Raw genomic sequence first — 18,325 nt, 5'->3', positions numbered from 1 at the left:
TTTTGGATTTGATCTGCATTCCATTGTATCTGGCAGATATTCCTCAGTCTGTGTACTAGTACGTGGTGGTATTATCTAGTTTTATTGTAGATAAAGTTTCCTTTTCTGGTTTTGCTTGTATATTTTTATTTTGGTGAGTTTTAAGGAGTGAGGTACTCTACCACTTTTTCTAGTAGTACACACAGTTCTCTTGACAGATGCTCAGCCAATTATGGTAGGGAAGGTTAAATCAGGGATTCCTGTTTTTCATTCAGTAAATACTTCCTAAGATACCTAGTATATAAAAAGTACAGTATTAGGCATTAAGAGATACAGAGATATAGGAGAACTATTTCTGTATTCAAGGAATCTGTAGTCTATTGAGGAAAAAAAAGATGCACTAAATGGCACATGAACATACATCAAGTGTTATGGGTGCACAGGGAACACAGAGGTGGGGGAAAGATGGCTGCACGGAGTAGTTGGAATATGTATTGGACTTTGAAAGATGAGTAGGAGGATTTCTATAGGTAAAGATCTCTAGAAAGAGGCAATTCAGGCAGAGTGAATGTCAGGAATAAAGGGGAGTAGAAAAGTAAGGGACTCAGTGAGCTGGGCAGTCAGTTGAGTGTAGGTGAAGAGGACACTCAGGGTAACAATGAGAAGCAATAATATATTGGGCTTTGACAGTGGGCACTTGCTGCCTACAGAAAACACAGAAAATCTAGGTGAAAACTTGGCTCCCTGGCCTTCCTGCCCACATGTGAAGGAGCTACCTTACCCCCTGGGTCATTCACTGTGGACTAGGAGGAGATACAGGAGTTGTTGTTCAGGACCAGAAAGCCAAAGATGGAGAGCACAGAACTGACACTGAAGCCTTGACAATGAAGTTTTCACTAGACTTTGAATTCCTGGGCTTCAGCTGTCATAGAACATGGAACTTCCACCAGAAACTGAAAATGAGAAAGTCAGGCAGGAGCGTTCTCTGCAGTCTGGCCTATACCTTCCCCAAGGTGGTCCTATTAGCATCGCTCATGACCTAAGGACCTTGGGCAGATGTCCAAGCCACTGTCCAGAAAGTCTCGGCAGCTCACCACTGCTGACAGAGACAAGCAAGCCTGGGATATGAGAAAATCCCTTCTGGACAAATTCATGTTTCTACTCTGCCACTCAGGTTAGATGTAACAGCAGCAGGGTAATAAAGTCTCATGTGACTGCAATTTAATTACTTTTCCCAAATTTACCGTAAGTAATTAAAACTAAGTGACCTGAAGATAATGGGAAAAGGTTCATATGGGATGCAGGATGTCTGATCTTATCACCAGGAGCTAATTTGCCGGATTGGGTAATCTGTAATGGCCTCCCTAGTCATTAGCCCCATAAGGGCTGCCTATAGCTCTCCCTCAACTTTTTTTAGTTGAAAAAATAGCAGCGACCACCATCTAAACCTTTATTGTTTCCTTAGCTTAAGAGGCCATCCAAGACTATACCACCTCCCAAACAGCAACTGACTCTAGGATATTATGCTAGGCATTCTCTATGAACTTCTCTCACATGAGCAACCTGGACGTTTCTTACCAAGCCTTGGTTCCTTACCAAGTCTCTTCACGTCAATTCAGGACACAATACTGGCCTTTAAAGAGGTGCCAGAGAGCTGTTCTTTTACCAGCCCGCCCACAGGGGAAGGAGACGTTGCTAATTAGAGCAAATGGGAAAGTCACGGCATTGTCTTCCCTGGAAGGTCTGAGGTAAGATGAGACAGAGTGGAAGTTACAGAGCCTCATGAACTACTCTGGAATGAGGCGATCAAATGGGTAAAGGCAAGTGTGGTTCTGGTTCTGACAGAATGGTGATGCTGTCGGTCTCGTGAATGAATCCAGAATGGGACACAGAAAAGCAAGGGTGCAATGAGAAGAAAGTCTAGAATTCCGTACTCTGCTCATGTATAAAAATGCAGAAGTTGAGTGGGGTGGCTTCTGAGGCCCCATCTCACTAACATTCCAGGACTCAGTGCTGGGGCTAGATCATGAGGAACCTAGAAGTTCAAACTTTATTTTAAAAGTAGGGGGAAGTCTTCAAAAAAAGTTGTTGAATAGAACAAGGACACGAGCAGAGCTATCCTTTAGAAGACAACACTGGCAACATGCCACCTCTGTGAAAAGAGATTAATGATAAACGATGATGGGGACGATAAACTAATGACAGCTAACATCCTATGTCCAAGCACCGTTCAAAGTCCTTTATGTCTATTAATTTAGTACTCCCAATAAACCTGTGAGGTAGTTCAGTTTTCACTCCATTTTACAGTGAGAAAATCAGGCACAAAGACGTAAAGTCAATTCCCTAAGTGACCGGTAAATGACAGATCCAGGATTCGGTCTGGCATTCTGACTCCAAAGTTCATATTCTAATCCATAAGAGGAAAGGCGGAAGGGCAGATTTGGAAGAATAAGAGAAATAGAGACAGCAAAAGAAGTTAGAGAACACCACAATGGTTCAGGAAGAGGTCTGTGGGTCTGACCTCTTCTTCTAACCTCCAGTCACAAGCTGGCTACTGGATACCTCCACATACTTAGATGTCCTACAGGTACTTCCAACTTCATGTGCCCCACACCGGCCTTTTGTCCCCCAAATCTGCTCCTCCCTCGCCCTTTCTCCTCTCAGTGAGTACACCACCATCTATCCCGTTTCCCCAACCTGGCTTCACCTGCCAACTGTCCTCTCCCTTACCCCTTTGATTCCTTTCTTGTCAGTCTCCTTAGATTCCTTTTCTTATGCCTGAAATTGTTGATGTTCCCCAAGGTCTTGTCTTGGTTTCTTTTAAGGCCACACAATCTCCCTGGGTGATCTCCTTTACTCCCACAGCCTCAGTTACCATCTCTATGCCCACCGCTCTCCCAAACCTGTACTTCAAACATAGGCTTCTTTCCCAAGCTCCATTCCTGCACATTAAGTCCTGCATGTCAAGGCCGCCTGCCAGGAACTCAACTTATCCCAAATGGAACTCATCATTTCCCTGCTTCCCACCCTGCAAATCCTCTGCTGATTTCTATCTGAGTGAATAGCACAACAGAAACTCTATTGCTTGGGCAAGAAAACTGGAAGTTTTCCCTAATTTCTCTTTCACCTCACATATCCAGCCAATCACCATGCTTTATAGTTTTTAATCAACTCATTATTTCTCTTCCCTATTGCCACTGCTACTGCCTTAATTTAGGACTTCTATTTCTTTCAGTAGTCTTCCGGCCTTCATGCTTATCCTTCTCACACCACCCTCCACAGTGTAGCCAAGAGGATCTTCATAAAATGTGGATTTAATTATGTTATTCCTTTCCTTTAAACTCTTAAGTTATTGTTACCTATTAAATGTCGTAGTGGATAGTCCATGATTTGGTCCTTGGCCATCGGTATAGCATTGTCTCCTATCTATCTGTTCCTCTTTGAATACTGTATTTTGATTAATTATTAATTATTTACCATTCTTTCATGTAACAAATCTTTATTGAGCTCCTGTAGGCTCTCAAGATATAACAGTGAAACGTACATTCTCAAACTAACATTTACTTGTTAGAGTCAGGTAAACAAGATAAGGCCAGACCGTGATAATGCTAGGAAGGGAATAAAACAGGGTGATGTAACAGAGAGTACTGGGATAGACTGCTCCTGCTGCTTCTTCTTTTTTTTTAAAGATTTATTTATTTATTTTAGAGAGAGAGTGTGTGTACATATGCCCAGGGAAGAAGAGGGAGAGGGTGGGAGAATTTCAAGCAGACTCCGCAGTGGAGCACAGTGCCTGACACGGGGCTTGATCTCATAACCTGAGCTGAAACCGAGAATGAGACACTTAACTGATTGAGCCACTCAGGCATCCTGGGACAGAGGATATCTGATAGGGTAGTCAGAGAAGCCTCTTAAGTGATGAAATTCAAGCTAAGATCAAAATGAAGAGATGTTTCTGGAATAAGATATGCTGTCTCACACTTCACACTCCCGATGTATCTAGAACATTCCTTTCTCCAACACGGTGGCTCTAATCATTTTTCTAGATTCAGATCAAGGATCATTTCCTTAATTCTTTCCTGACCTTTTTCCCTCTGTGACTGTACAGACTTCTACCACTGCCCTCATGTAGAGTCTTCAGCCTCCAGTGGGTCTCTGTGTTTGACAACAGAGTGAAATACTTGAGACAGCTCTCTATCATCAGTGATGCACTGGAGCCCGACTGCTCTGCTCAGGAGAGCTGACTGCTAGCATCTCTCCCCAGCTCAGTGTCTGCTAACACCATTGGCCATGGTGGGAGAATTTATACTACGGAAACTGGCAAATGTTATAGATCAGACCACTTATTTTTCCCTCGGAGAACTGGTTGTTAACAATCTATTAGCATGCCACAGGGAGCAGTGTACCACCAAATTCTGGCCTGTTTTTGGCAATTAAATTTATATATGCATGCATATATCTTTTCTTAACTTAATTATTTGAGAGAGACAGAGAAAGGGAGAGAGAAAGGGTGAAGCAGACTCCCTGCTGAGTGGGGAGCCGGATGTGGGACTCAATCCCAGGATGCTAAGATCATGAACTGAGTTGGTCAGATGCTTAACCAACTGAGCCACCCAGGTGCCCCAATGCATGTATATATCTTTTTTTTTTTTTTAAAGATTTTATTTATTTATTTGACAGACAGAGATCACAGGTAGGCAGAGAGACAGCCAGAGAGAGAGGAAGGGAAGCAGGCTCCCTGCTGAGCAGAGAGCCTGATGCGGGGCTCGATCCCAGGACCCTGGGATCATGACCTGAGCCGAAGGCAGAGGCTTAACCCACTGAGCCACCCAGGTGTCCCTGCATGTATATATCTTAAAACAAATCTTTCTGAAGCGTTTTTTTTTTTTTTTTTAAGATTTTATTTATTTATTTGACAGACAGAGATCATAAGTAGGCAGAGAGGCAGGCAGAGAGAGGAAGGGAAGCAAGCTCTCCACTGAGCAGAGAGCCCGATGCGGGGCTCAATCCCAGGACTCTGGGATCATGACCTGAGCCAAAGGCAGAGGCTTTAACCCACTGAGCGACCCAGGCACCCCTCCCTCATCCTTTCAATACTGTTACAGCAAAATTTTGGTCTATAGTGTTTATTATGACTACATAAATTCTATTTCACAGTTGAGTTACATAGTGAACTATGATGCCCTTTCCTTTCGTGTACTTTTTAAACAGTTCATAATTGTTTTGTTTTTGTTAGATAGTATTCTATGCTATTACTAATTCAACCCAAACTTTCAGCCAGTTGTCTAAATCTTTCAAGATGTTTATATGCATCTGGTATTTTATCACTTTCATCTTCCTGGGTAAGTGCTCTGTGGATTCCACTCTGGGCTAACTGTTCCCTTTATGCTTCAGGCAGTTCATAAAGTTGTCCATCCTTGGATCTGCCTTCAGTATCGTCCAACGATACTTTTTGCTTTTTTAGAGTTGGACCTTGTGTATCTTATCTCTTTCATCTACTGTTCATTTTGGTGGAACACATCTAGAAAAGTTTTTGAGACCTTTTCAATGGTCACACTTAACATTTTGCTGGGATATAGAATTCTAGGTTGAAATTAGTTTTCCTTCAGAATTTTGAAGGTATTGTTCTGGTATTTTCCAGTTTCCATTGTTGCTACTGGTAAGTCCAAAACAAAGCCATTCTGGTTCCTGATTGGTTGTATAGGACTTACTATTTTTTCTTTGTAAGTTTGTAGCACATTTTATTTTCCAGTGTTCTGAAATTTCAAAATGATGGAGGTTTGTTTTTACCCATTGTACTGGGCACTTAGTAGGCCTTTTCATTCTGTAAATTCATATCTCTCACTTGTGAGACATTTTCCTGTATTTTTCTTTTTTTTTTTAATTAATTTATTTATTTGACAGAGAGAGAGAGATCACGAGTAGGCAGAGAGGCAGGCAGAGAGAGAAGGGGAAGCAGGCTCCCTGCTGAGCAGAGAGCCCAATGCCATGTCAATTCCAGGACCCTGAGATCATGACCTAAGCTGAAGGCAGAGGCTTAACCCACTGAGGCACCTAGGCACCCCCCTATATTATTTCTTAAATAATTTCCTCCTCTGAAATCTGAGCTCTCTTTTTTTACAGAACTCCTATTCAGATGTTAAATATCCTGAACTGGTCCTCTCATTTCCTTATCTTTTCTCTGCCATGTTCTATCTCTTTATCTTTTTGCTCTACTTTCTGGGAAATGTGACATTTATCTTCCAATTCTTTTACTGGGGTTTTCCTTTTGTTATCACAGTTTTAATTTCCTAGAGTTCTTTTTTTGTTCTTTGAAATAAAAGGTTGTTTGAAAGTATTTTTCTCTCCCTACAGAGTCTGTTTCTTCTAAGTAGCTTTTTTCTAACTGTTTGATTTGTGGATCTTTCATGATAAGCTCTCTTTAGATCTTTGGTAATCTTTGACTATCTCTTCATCTTTAGGGGAGGATTCTAAAAAAGCTACTTGGAAGCTCTAAGCACATGAATGGAATTCGTCATCCCTAATTTTCACTGCAGGGTGATTTGAGTGGGCTGTTAGAAATCTCTGACGTAAATAAATTTTTCTTTTTGGGCTGGTCAGAATCTCCAGAGAAGATTCTTCCAGACTTCCTGACTAATGGCTTTATGCCTGGTTGTCAGGGCTTGGGAATCAAGTTGGGAAGTGGGCTTGGGGGGAGGACAGAACTTAGTGGCCAATATCCCTGTGGTTTCTAACTTTCTTGGTTTTTAATTATGGCACTTCCTCCCTCAATACTGTCTGTTATCTTCCATGAGTCACTCTTCCTAAAGGGCAAAGGCTTAACCTTTCCCTCAACCCTTCACTGGCAGCTAGGAGAGGTAGTTCAGCTTTCACTGAACTTGCAGTCTTCTCTAACCTTTTCTCCTACCCGTTCCTGCACGGAGACATCGACAGGTTTCAGAGCTAGAATCAAGGCTTTAGAATCAGCTCTTTCAGGCTGATTGAGTCTAGTGTTTTTCAAAATTTGTTTATAGATCTGCTTCACGTCCTCTAAGAAGGACAAGTGTCCCCTTCCCCAATGTATTGCAACAGCTGTGCTTTTATCAGTTTTAAATACTGAGTTTCTGCATAAGATTTATCTTAGCAAAAAGGAAAGTTCACTTTCTAAAAAGTCTGAAGGCCACTACCTTGGTCCTTTCTCTCTTCCACTGCCTATCCTTGCATTTTATACAGGAAAAACCTGAGGTCCATACTGAGGAATAATCTTACTAAACATCGTTCAAGTCTTACTCCAAGTTTAGGCTGTTTATAAACCAAGATTTTAAGATAATCTAAAGTGTCTCAAAAAGGGGGAAGACTCTCCATAACTTGTAACAAAGAAGCTCTCCCTTAAAAATAGTATGTGGCTTAAATGACTACACCTCCTAGTCCTCTGCCTTCTTCAGGGCTGCTCTGGGACACTGAGAGAAGCAAGATGACCCTTAGATGTTGGTAAGTGTCATTCCAGCACTGTCAGTGGTACACTATGGTGGCCATCCCATCAAGCAGCATACCAAAGCAAGAGGAGGCAGCCTCTCTCAGGACCGTAACTGGAATAAGAGTGAGAAAGTTGCTGGAGATGCTTTCCGAGACCATGTCTTTGTGGAGCCGAAACCAAGGCCTCAAAGGGCCTAGGCACTGTTCTTTCCTTCACCTTTCCTATTCTTCCCTTCCTCAAGCTGAGCCCTTTCCAAGGGTGGACTGGCTCCCCAAACCTCCCAGAGATGCCAGGCCCCTAGCCTCAAGTGGGTACAGGGGGAAACATACCCTTCCTCCACGGTGACTGAGTTCATGAGAAGGCAACTGGTGATAGTCACTCTATTTCTTATGACACAGGATGAACCAATGACTGAGTGCTTAATGGATGACTTCTCTCCAACCTGTGTATCTGGCCCAATGAGGCTCTCAACTCCAACCTGCAAAAGGCAAATATAAAACCTTGTTCATCCATCTTAACCAACTGCAAACAAATCCCTCAGATCCTTTGAGTTAGGGTCCAATGCAACCTTCCTTCAGAGACACGTCAGCAGAGGGACCATCATCCTTCTGTTCCACCCCATCATGGTCACCAGCATGTGACCATATTTCTCAGGGCCACAGGTCACATATTACCTCTGAGATCAACTTAAACTTACACACTCATGCATTTGTGCATAGATGTGCTCTCTGGAAGACAGTGCTCAAATCAGGATGAGAAGAGGGACAGAGATGGAAAGCTCCTGTGTCTGAGTCCCAAGACCATCATGGATCTTCCTTACAGAATTTGTGTGCCTGGGGTCAGCACCTGTCCAGCTTCGTGAGTGTCTGGGCTAGAAGGTAGTATTTTATTAACCAGAACCCAGTCGGGATTTCCCTAGGACTAATGAGTTTCAGGGCTTGAGAACCCCAATCCATCTTCTCAAGGATATACCTCAGTGTACCCAGAGACTGTCCCATGCCCGCCCTGCCCAAGCTAGTACTTACCAGGTGTTTGCTGACAATCTGGGCTGATGAATGAATCAGTGATTCTTCTGGACAGAGAACAGACAGCAATTTGGGCACCTTGAGGAAAGAGGTTTAGTCACCAAAGTTAAGACCAGAAAATACCCAAAAGCATCTTAGGTAGAACTCAATGCCCATGGGGCACCTGGGTGGCTCAGAGGGTTAAGCTTCTGCCTTTGGCTCAGATCACGATCTCAGGGTCCTGGGATCGAGCCCCGCATCGGGCTCTCTGCTCAGCACGGAGCCTGCTTCCCCCTTGATCTCTGCCTGCCTCTCTGTCTACTTGTGATCTCTCTCTGTGTGTCAAATAAATAAAATCTTAAAAAAAAAAAAAAAAAAAAAGAAGTCAATGCCCAGTTAGAGAAGCAGGGAGTTTTCAGCCACAGCTTTTCTGTTTGGGTGAGGCAGGGCAGGATGCTGCTGTATTTCCCCTAGGACAAGGATTTTTTTTTTTTTTTTGGAAGATTTTATTTATTTATTTGACACAGAGTGAGAGAGCACAAGTAGGCAGAGTGGCAGACAGAGGAAGAGGGAGAAGCAGGCTCTCCGCTGAGCAGGGAGCCCAACATGGGGCACGATCCCAGGACCCAGGGATCATGACCTGAGCCAAAGGCAGCCGCTTCACTGACTGAGCCACCCAGGCGCCCCTAGCACAAGGATTATATATGCAGTAAATTCTAAGTGGTCTTATCCTTAGTTTCCTAGCTGAGCATCTCCTCCCTGATTTAATAAATTAAAATTAAAATTAAAACATTTAAATAAATTTAAATTTATTTATCCATTCAAATAAACTTAGATAGTTTATTATAAATAAATTTAAATATTTAAAGTAATGCCATGTCCCTCAAGGCATTGAGACAAGCCTTCAAGAGGCCTACTGAGGGCAAGAAGCATTCTGAGTCCTGACCATACTCATTCCAGGTGCCTGCTCCCCTCCTAGACCAGTGTGGCCATGCCTAAAGTGAGGGTAGGAACAATGTCAGACAAATTCTACAATCAGGATAGTTCCTGAGAAGGCATCCATATTCTTCACCAGCCAAAATAAAAGGTTGAAGGTGTTCACACTATACTCTCTCCACTACGAGAAAACTGAAAAGGTACAGATATGGAGAATTTTAGCTCTGGACCCATTAGGAAGGTACAGGCAGTGTGCCTATTGTCATTCTCCAGCAAGGCCACAGTGCTGGTCAGGGCACTATCTGTGGTGGCCACACTGGCCGAGGGGCACCGTGCCAGGACTGGCTGCACTGGCATTGTGAAAGCTAATCCCTCAGCCCTTATCCCCAGGATCTCCTCCCTTCATTACAGTTCAACCACGGCCTCTCCAGGCCTCTCCGCCGCACAATGCTGGGCTAGTACTTCAGAGCACTCATCCCTAGTCTCAGGCTATCCATAGACCTGCTTTCAGACCAGCCTGACAAACTCTAGTCATAGAACTGAGGAATGAGACCTGAAAGTCAAATTAAGGATGGTTTCTAATAACTCTGACCCTAAACTGGGGCTAACTTTGAGGACTGTTCTTGGTAAACGTGGGACTAGTTATGATTTTTCATAAACTCTCTGGCTTGGATTCTCTTGGATCTATAACCAATCCAGGGCAAAGCCAGCTTGAGGTCTGGGGCTGGGGCTATACCTATCATACAGTGTGGGTCCTTAAGATTTCTGAGCCAGGTTTTCTTCAGGGACAACATTCCAATCCCAATTTTCAACAGTATCTTTTATCATTCTACTTCACCTTCCCCCTTCAGCTTATACCTGCACTGACAGTTTTCACAGAGTTCTACCAGAAACCATGTCAAGAGCTAATCTTTTCATCCTCTCATCTCCATTGTCCTGCATGCCACCCCAGTGTAGTTCCCTCAGTCACCTATCTTTCCCTCTTCTCGTCTCCACCCTTTATTGCTCTGTTTCCATTTCGCGGTCTCATCACCCCTTGCTCCTCAGGCCTTCCTGCTGTGCCCACTACATAATAAAGAGCTCCCCTACATCCTCAGTATCTTCACTGTCTCCTCACCCCAACCCCCTTTAACTAAACGTGACTTATCTTTTAGAACTCTGCTTCCCCTTCAACAGAAGCTGCTCATTCTCCGTATCTCACAAACCTCAGGGTTAAAAAGAGGGGTTAGCTCTCTGATGCTGTTTCCAGACACTTCCCTCTAGTAGCCATTCCTTCTTCGAGGCTCTACCATCTGCCTATACTTTGTTCCTTTACCTTATTAGGAAAGCCTCCTCTCTGTGCCTATGTTTGCTTCATCACAGTAATGATTACACAGTATTTATCTGCTTGTTTATGAAATAATGCAGATCTCCTCATGACCAGAACAGGAGAAAGGTACTGAATCCAGAGGCCAAAAATTAGCCTTACTAGGGATCTTAGCCCTTCTTTGGAGCCATATGGACTAGGGCCACCGCTTCCCCTTTTGCTGTACCTGAGTGCCCAACCCAATGGTACCCTTGACATGCCAGGTCTTGCTCAATCTTGGGAATGAGAGGGATTCTGAACAAGTCACAGGGTACTTAATGAAGAAATAAGACAAAGGGCTCAATCTGTTTCTAGGGCAGCAGCTCCCATAATTCCTCTTCTAAGCCTTTCCTCTTACCTGCCTGTTTGCTTCCATGTAGAGTCCCAGGGTGCTTACTCGAGAGCACAGCCCCTCTTTCATAATATGGACATAGCAGCGCACCTGTGATTTGGATAAGTCTTCACACCTGTCTCCTCGACAGATATTCCAGCAGGCATCATAGGGAGCAAAGGTCAGCGCATTGCCTTCTTTTATAAAACTGAAAATATCTTCAGAATAAACAGATCAAATAGAGACTCAGTCACATTTTGAAAGAAGGTATAGCTCACACCTCTCTCCTTGGAACTTACCCATACAACATGAACCCTGGAGGAAATCCCATTAAAACCTTAAAAACTAAGTTAAATTCAAAGAGGCAACATGCTTTCCTGAACGTTGGAAATACTGTATGATAAAAAAATGCTTAAAAAAGAGGTCTTAAAAGCCAAGTTTGACCAATAATGAAATACTACTAAGGACAATCAAATAGAGGACTCTTGTAAATCATTACATAAATCAAGCAAGGGTCCAGGCTTCAGTGACCAGCCATGTTGGCTTTGTGTTGCTAGCCTCTATGACCATATCTAGTGGTTGTGTTATGATAGAAATAGTATAGGACTTGAAGCCAGAGTTATCTGGACCCCAGTTTTTCAATTCTTAAAACAAACATATGAGATCTTTTATTGTATGATAAGAAAACTGGGGCTCAGGGGACTGAGTAACCTGCCTCAGGTCACAGAGCTAGTAAGTGGCGGAGTAAGATTTCAAACTGAGGTCTGTCTGATGCCAAGATCTGGTATCTTAACCATCATGTTATACTGCCTCCATTTATTTGCTTGATAACTATTTTTTTGGAACACCTGCTATGAACCCAAGACTGGCCAAGGACTAGGCAGGGGTATGAAAGCAAACAAGACAGACCTCTCCCCTACATCCTGGAAAGGAGATAGTCTGATTGGCCTCTGCCTGAACTGTAATAGTATACTCCTTCACCCTTTTTCCCTTGATAGAAGAGGCTGAATTTAGTCAGGAACAGGGCTGCCCAGGGCCTAAAGAATAGGGTAACTGAGAAATAGGGGGCAGAGTTTACTCAAAACAGTCTGGTGAGAAATACAGCCAAACCATGGCTATGAATCGGAGAACGGACTTGAGGCACGATTAGCTAATCCTTGAAGAGCACAGTGACAGAATCTGCTTGAGCAAGCCTACGCGGCGCTCAGGGAATAGTGTCAGCTACCCTGTCTTGCCTGGTGGTTAGACAAGAAGTGTAGCTTGTTGGCTAGCTACTCTTTCCAAATGTGCTGCTAACCCCTATTACTGCAGCAATCCAAGCACTGACCTAAGGACTTGAGCTCCTTTTTCTTTAGATCCTCCTCTTTGTCTTCTTGTCCTTGTTGCGAGGAAGCTGAGGAGAACTGTTTTCTTATTAGGTATGGAATTAGTTCACTCCGGATGGAAGTGATTGACCTAGGAAGAAAGAGTGGTCAAATATGAGAAATCTGACTGTCTGGATGCTATGGGATCAAAAACTCTGCATCCAAGGAAAAGCCAAATTCCTTCCTGTCATGCCACCTTGGGACTGACAGAGATCAAAAGTGGTCTGGATGTGGTAGTTCTGGAGAAGTGGAGGATCTAAGTTCTCTATCAGCTTCAAGCTGGAGGTAGGAGGATAGTGCACTAAATCGAAGAATTTATGCAGAAAACAGTCTTTAAAAAACTGTGTGTGTATATATACACACACAGGGTTTTTTGGTTGTTTTTTAAATATTTTATTTATTTATTTGACAGACAGAGATCACAAGTAGGCAGAGAGGCAGGCAGAGAGAGACGGAGAAGCAGGCTCCCTGCTGAGCAGAGAGCCGGATGAGGGACTCGATCCCAGAACCCTGGGATCATGACCTGAGCCAAAGGCAGAGGCTTTAACCCACTGAGCTACCCAGGTGCCCTACACACACAGTTTTTTTAAAAAATGCATATATATTTAAAGATTTTATTTATTTGAGAGAGAGAGAGCATGATAGGGGAGAGGTCAGAGGGAGAAGCAGACTCCCTGCTGAGCAGGGAGCCCGATGTGGGACTTGATCCCAGGACTCCAGGATCATGACCTGAGCTGAAGGCAGTCACCCAACCAACTGAGCCACCCAGGTGCCCCCCCAAAATGTATATATTTTTAAAAAGATTTTATTTATTTATTTGACAGGGAGAGAGGGATAGCGAGAGAGAGAGAGCACAGCAAGGGGAGCAGCAGAAGGAGAGGCTCCCGCTGAGCATGGAGCCCATTCTGAAGCTCCAATCCAGGACCCTGGGATCATGACCTGAGCTGAAGGCAGACACTTAACTGTCTGAGCCACCCAGGCGCCCCTTAAACGTATATTTTAATATTTTATTTATGTCTTTGATTTTAGTATATGTGCTGTTGAAGTAAGCACTTACTTGTTTATTTGAGAGACACAGAGAGAGAGTGAGCAAGAGAGAGAGAGCACAAGCCTGGGGAGAGGCAGAGGGAGAGAAAGAGAAGCAGGCTCCCCACTGAGCAGGGAGCCCAACTTGGGGCTTGATCCTAAGATCCTGGGATGATGACCTGAGCCAAAGGCAGGCACTTAACACACTGAGCCACCCAGGCACCCCCAGAAAATAGTCTCTTACAACAACCAATTTACATGGTATATATGCATATGTGTTTCCGTGTGTGAGTATATTTTAACATGCTGCCTTGACTCTTAACCAGCAATAACCTATTTGAAGGAAGAATGCTCCAGTCTTGAAAAATGTTGTTTATTTTTTTTCAAAGATTTATCTATTTATTTTAGAAAGGAAGGGCAGAGAGAGGGAGAGACACTCAAGCAGACTTCCCGCTGAGCACAGAACCCCACTTGGGCCTTGATCCCCCAACCCTGAGATCATGACCTGAACTGAAACCAAGAGTTGATGCTCAACTGACTGAGTCACCCAGGTGCCCTGAAAAAAGTTGTTTAAAAACATTAAAAAATTTTCTCTATAAAGGACTTGCATATCTTGTTAAATTAATCTTAAGTATCTTACATTGTTTGTTGGTATTATGTCTTTTATTTATTTATTTTTAAGATTTTTTTTTTTAAATTTATTTGACACAGAGATAAGGTTAGTGAGCACACAAACAGGGGGAGCGGCAGGGAGAGGGAGAAGCAGGCTCCCCGCTGAGCAAGGAGCCTGATGCAGGACTCTATCCCAGGACCCTGGGATTATGACCTGAGCTGAAGGCAGACACTTACCTGACAGAGCCACTCAGGCACCCCTTAAACAGTGCCTTTTAAAATCTTTTTAAAATTTTATTTTATTTATTTATTTGACACAGAGAGAGAGAGAGGTTGATCACAAGTAGGCAGGCAGAAAGAGATAGAGAGGGAAGCGCTCAATCCTAGGACCCTGAGATCATGACTCGAGCTGAAGGCAGAGGCATAACACACTGAGCAATCCAGGCGCCCTAAACAGTGCCTTTTAAACAATTATTTTCTTCTTGTTGGTTTGTAGAAATTTAATTTACTCTGTATTTTAATCTTGTGGCCAATATCTCACTAAACAACTTTACTAATTCTAATAATTTATCTGTACATCCCAACAATCATACCAACTATGAAAACAAGACTTTTTTTTTTCTTCCTTTCTAATCCCTGTAACAGGAAAGAAGGGACTCAATCCTTAATACAGTGAGTACGCTTTTGAAATACAAGCACAGAAAGGTGAGAAACCAGCGCAAGATTTTTAGTTTTCTCTTTCACACTGTGACCTTGTCAGAATTTTAAATCATTAATTAATTTATTTAGGATTTAACAAGCAACTATTAATATGCCAATTACTGTGCTAGGCCTTGGAAATATACTTTCCAACTTCAAAGAATTCGTAATCCACTGGACAGGAGCCTGGTCCAAGATTTAAGGAAGAGGGTAGAAGGAGAGGATTCTGATCAGGTAGGCAAGGGAGCCAAGTCATAGAAGCCTTCTGCAGCAGTCTCTAGTCTGGACTGAGACGCTAGTGGGGATTTTTAAGCAGGAAAATGATACTCATCAGTTTTATTTCTTTGGAAGATAATTCTGTTAGCAGTGGAAACAGGCCTGATATAAGGAGAATGAAGACAGGGAGATGAGTTACAAGACTCTTAAAGATGAGATAATATGGCCCGAGAGAGACACAGAGAGAGAGAGGGGTTAATGTACAAGCCGCCCTATAAACCCGACTGCCACAGCCTACTTCACACCCCCACCCCCACCCCCATTCAGAGAAGCTCTTCAGGCTGACAAGGGACCACACAGATGGAGTGTCACAGGAAGGCAAGACAGAGGCAGAGGCTGAGGAGGGTAAGCAAAATTATGAACCCTGGAGCTACACAGTTCATGGTTTTTGTCATTTTTAAAGGATCAAGTCAGACATCTTTGAAAAATTCTGTGTAAACTGGAAGCTCTTGTACTGAATTTCAATGTGATTTTTCTCCTGATCCTTTGATGGAGATTAAAAATTTCCATATGAATACAAAGAATGAAACAACACTTACTCTTAGCTCTTTTTCTCCCCTTTTAATGCACCAAACCAGTTGGGCAGCAAATGTTCCTTGGCCCCCTCTGGTGGAAAACAAGTCAATTCCCTTTGAAAAAATGACAAAGCATGGACAGCTGGGGGATTTCAGAGCCATGATATTCACATTATGGGGCAAAGAGAACTGTTGCTGCAGAAGAAAATAAACAAGCCTTGGCACACAGCCCCTTAGGGCAGAGCTCTTGAAGATCAGACAGTGATTTAAAGAGAGGACATGAAACAGCCCTGCCAGGCCCACCTGCCTCTGCTGGCACTCAGCGTCAGGTCCGTTCCCATAATGCAGTTAGCTCAGCAGCATTACAGAGGACAAAATTACTCTTCCTGCTTCCTACTCAAAGTAGAGGCAGCTCAAAGCTATCCCAAGAAGTGGGATAGGCCACTGTAAACCTTTGTGAACTTCTGACCTTGGGGCCTAAGATAAGAAGCTGGATCTACTGCCCTGGGCCTGGGCAACCTCACTTTTCCCCTTTCCTCTTATACACATCCTTCCAGAAACACCTGCCTCATCTCATGAATTATAAGCTTCAATGAAGTAAGAAACCACAAAAGAGAACAATAGATTTTGGTTATTAGTTATAAACAACTCCACCAAATTAAAGACAAAATAATTGCTATCAATAGGACAAAAGATTAATATCCTAAATAGATAGGTGTTAAAAAATATTTTTAAAGAAATAAAAATTAAAACAAGATGCGATTTCTCCCCCAATCAAATTAGCAGATTAAAAAAAAATTTTTTTAGGGGTGCCTGGGTGGTTCAGTCAGTTAAGCAACTGCTCAAGTCATATTCTCAGGGTCCGGGGATCAGCCCCACCACCCCTTCCATCCAGCACCCTCCTGGTTCATGACCTGAATCCAAGGCAGTTGCTTAGCCAATGGAGCCACAAAGAAACCTTTTTTTTTTTTTTTTAAAGATTTTATTTATTTATTTGACAGAGAGATAGAGAGCAGAAGTAGGCAGAGCAGCAGGCAGAGGGATAGGGAGAAGCAGACTCCCTGCTGAGCAGGGAGCCTGATTCGGGACTTGATCCCAGAACCCTGGGATCATGACCTGAGCTGAAGGCAGCCACTTAACTGACTGAGCCACCCAGGTGTCCCCAAATAAGTAAAATCTTAAAAAAGTTTTTTTAAAAAAGATTTTATGTATTTATTTGAAAGACTGAGTGAAGGCTGTGGGGGTGAGTCTATGTTGGGGGAGGGAAGAGCAGACTCTGCACTGAGCCCAGGAGCCCAACCTGGTGCTCAATCCCAGGACCCTGAGATCACAACAAGATCACTACCTGAGCCGAAACCAAGAGTCAGATACTCAACTGACTAAGTCACCCAGGCGCCCCTCAAATTAACAGATTTAAAAGAATTCTCATTACCGATAAGGATGCTTTGAGACAGTTACTCTCATACTACGGGAGTTAAGAGTATAAACTGGTAAAATCTTTTCTGAAAAGAAACTAGCAATACATAGAAAAAGTGTTCAAGATATTCATATTATTTGACTCTGTAATTCTATTTCTATAAAGCTATCCAAGGAAAATACATTATGCTCAATAAATATTTGCTGAATACATGAATGAAAATTTCAGATTATAAAAAGGATCTTTGAGGGATGCCCGGGTGGCACGGTTGGTTGAGTGCCCCATTCTTGGTTTTGGCTCAGGTTGTGATCTCGGGGTCGTGAGATTGAGCCCCATGTTGGGCTCTGCGCTGGGTATGGGAGTCTTTCTCCCTCTCCCTTGTCTCCCTCCTCATTCTCTCTCTCTCTAAAATAAATAAATAAAGAAATAAATTTAAAAAAAAAAGTATCTTTGGGAAAAAAATGATTCCTCTTAATGTTATTTATAAAAATAGGGAACAACCAAATATTCAACAATGGAAGAAGAGTAATAATACATCTACATAACAGAATAGCATATAGGCAAAACTCTGATTGTAAAGAACATTTTAATGACACAGGAAAATGCTCATGAAATAGTACTGAATAAAGAAAATGAAATGCTCATGAAATAATACTGAATAAAGAAAAAACAAATTATTTTTACAGCATGATTTCAAGTATGTATATGTATATATAAAAATAAAATAATGGGAAGAAATACACTAAAACACTCTTAGTTATCACACAGTAGAATTATGGGTACTATTTTGTTTTTATATTTTTTGAATTTTCCAAATCCATAGTCATAAGCCATTCCTTATCTCTTCTTCCCTTACCTTCTGTGGCATCACTCTCTTGATCTGCTCCTATTTCTGATACCTCCTTCCCCTAAAATAGTGGGTGTTTCTTAGTATTTTTCTTTTTGTCTATGATTTTTCTCATGCTATTTATCTCCCTGAGACTGATCATCACTTAGTGGCTTCTTTGCTGCTTATTCCCAAATGCGGACCCATAGCCAAGACCTCTTCTCCTTTACTTTAGTCTCACAATTCCAACTGTTGGATGGACCCTGCCATTTGGATGACCCAGATACCTTAATTTCAATGTCTAAAATCGAATGCATCATCATTTACCCAAACCTCCCCTCACCAACATTTGTTATCTTGCTTAGTGATATGAAGATTCATTTAGTCACACAAGCAAGAAATCTAGTAACCACCTGACTCTTCCTTCTTCCTGCACTCTTCACATAACCATTCACCAAACACTGCTGACTTTTATGCCTTAAATCTCTTTTCAAAAACTGTCAACTTCTTTCTATCTCTATTGCCACAGCTTAGTCTAA

General features: G+C 42.6%; 1 protein-coding gene across 4 annotated transcripts in view; it reads right to left on the bottom strand.

Moving 5' to 3' along the window:
* Nucleotides 1-18,325, bottom strand: part of EIF2B3 (eukaryotic translation initiation factor 2B subunit gamma) — a 126,779-nt gene that overhangs the window by 20,963 nt on the left and 87,491 nt on the right. For all 4 annotated transcript variants that reach the window (XM_080800708.1, XM_080800707.1, XM_080800706.1 and 1 more), the window contains 4 exons: nucleotides 12,379-12,506; nucleotides 11,079-11,269; nucleotides 8,461-8,538; nucleotides 7,765-7,913 (listed from right to left, as the gene is read on the bottom strand). In XM_080800708.1, coding sequence (XP_080656834.1) covers nucleotides 7,765-7,913; nucleotides 8,461-8,538; nucleotides 11,079-11,269; nucleotides 12,379-12,506 — 546 coding nt within the window. The remainder of the gene's footprint in view (nucleotides 1-7,764; nucleotides 7,914-8,460; nucleotides 8,539-11,078; nucleotides 11,270-12,378; nucleotides 12,507-18,325) is intronic.

Source organism: Martes martes, assembly GCF_963455335.1.
Source record: "Martes martes genome assembly, chromosome: 4".
Lineage (NCBI taxonomy): Eukaryota > Metazoa > Chordata > Mammalia > Carnivora > Mustelidae > Martes > Martes martes.
The sequence above is the reverse complement of the archived record's forward strand: the minus strand, read 5'-3'. Positions and strand labels throughout refer to the sequence as shown.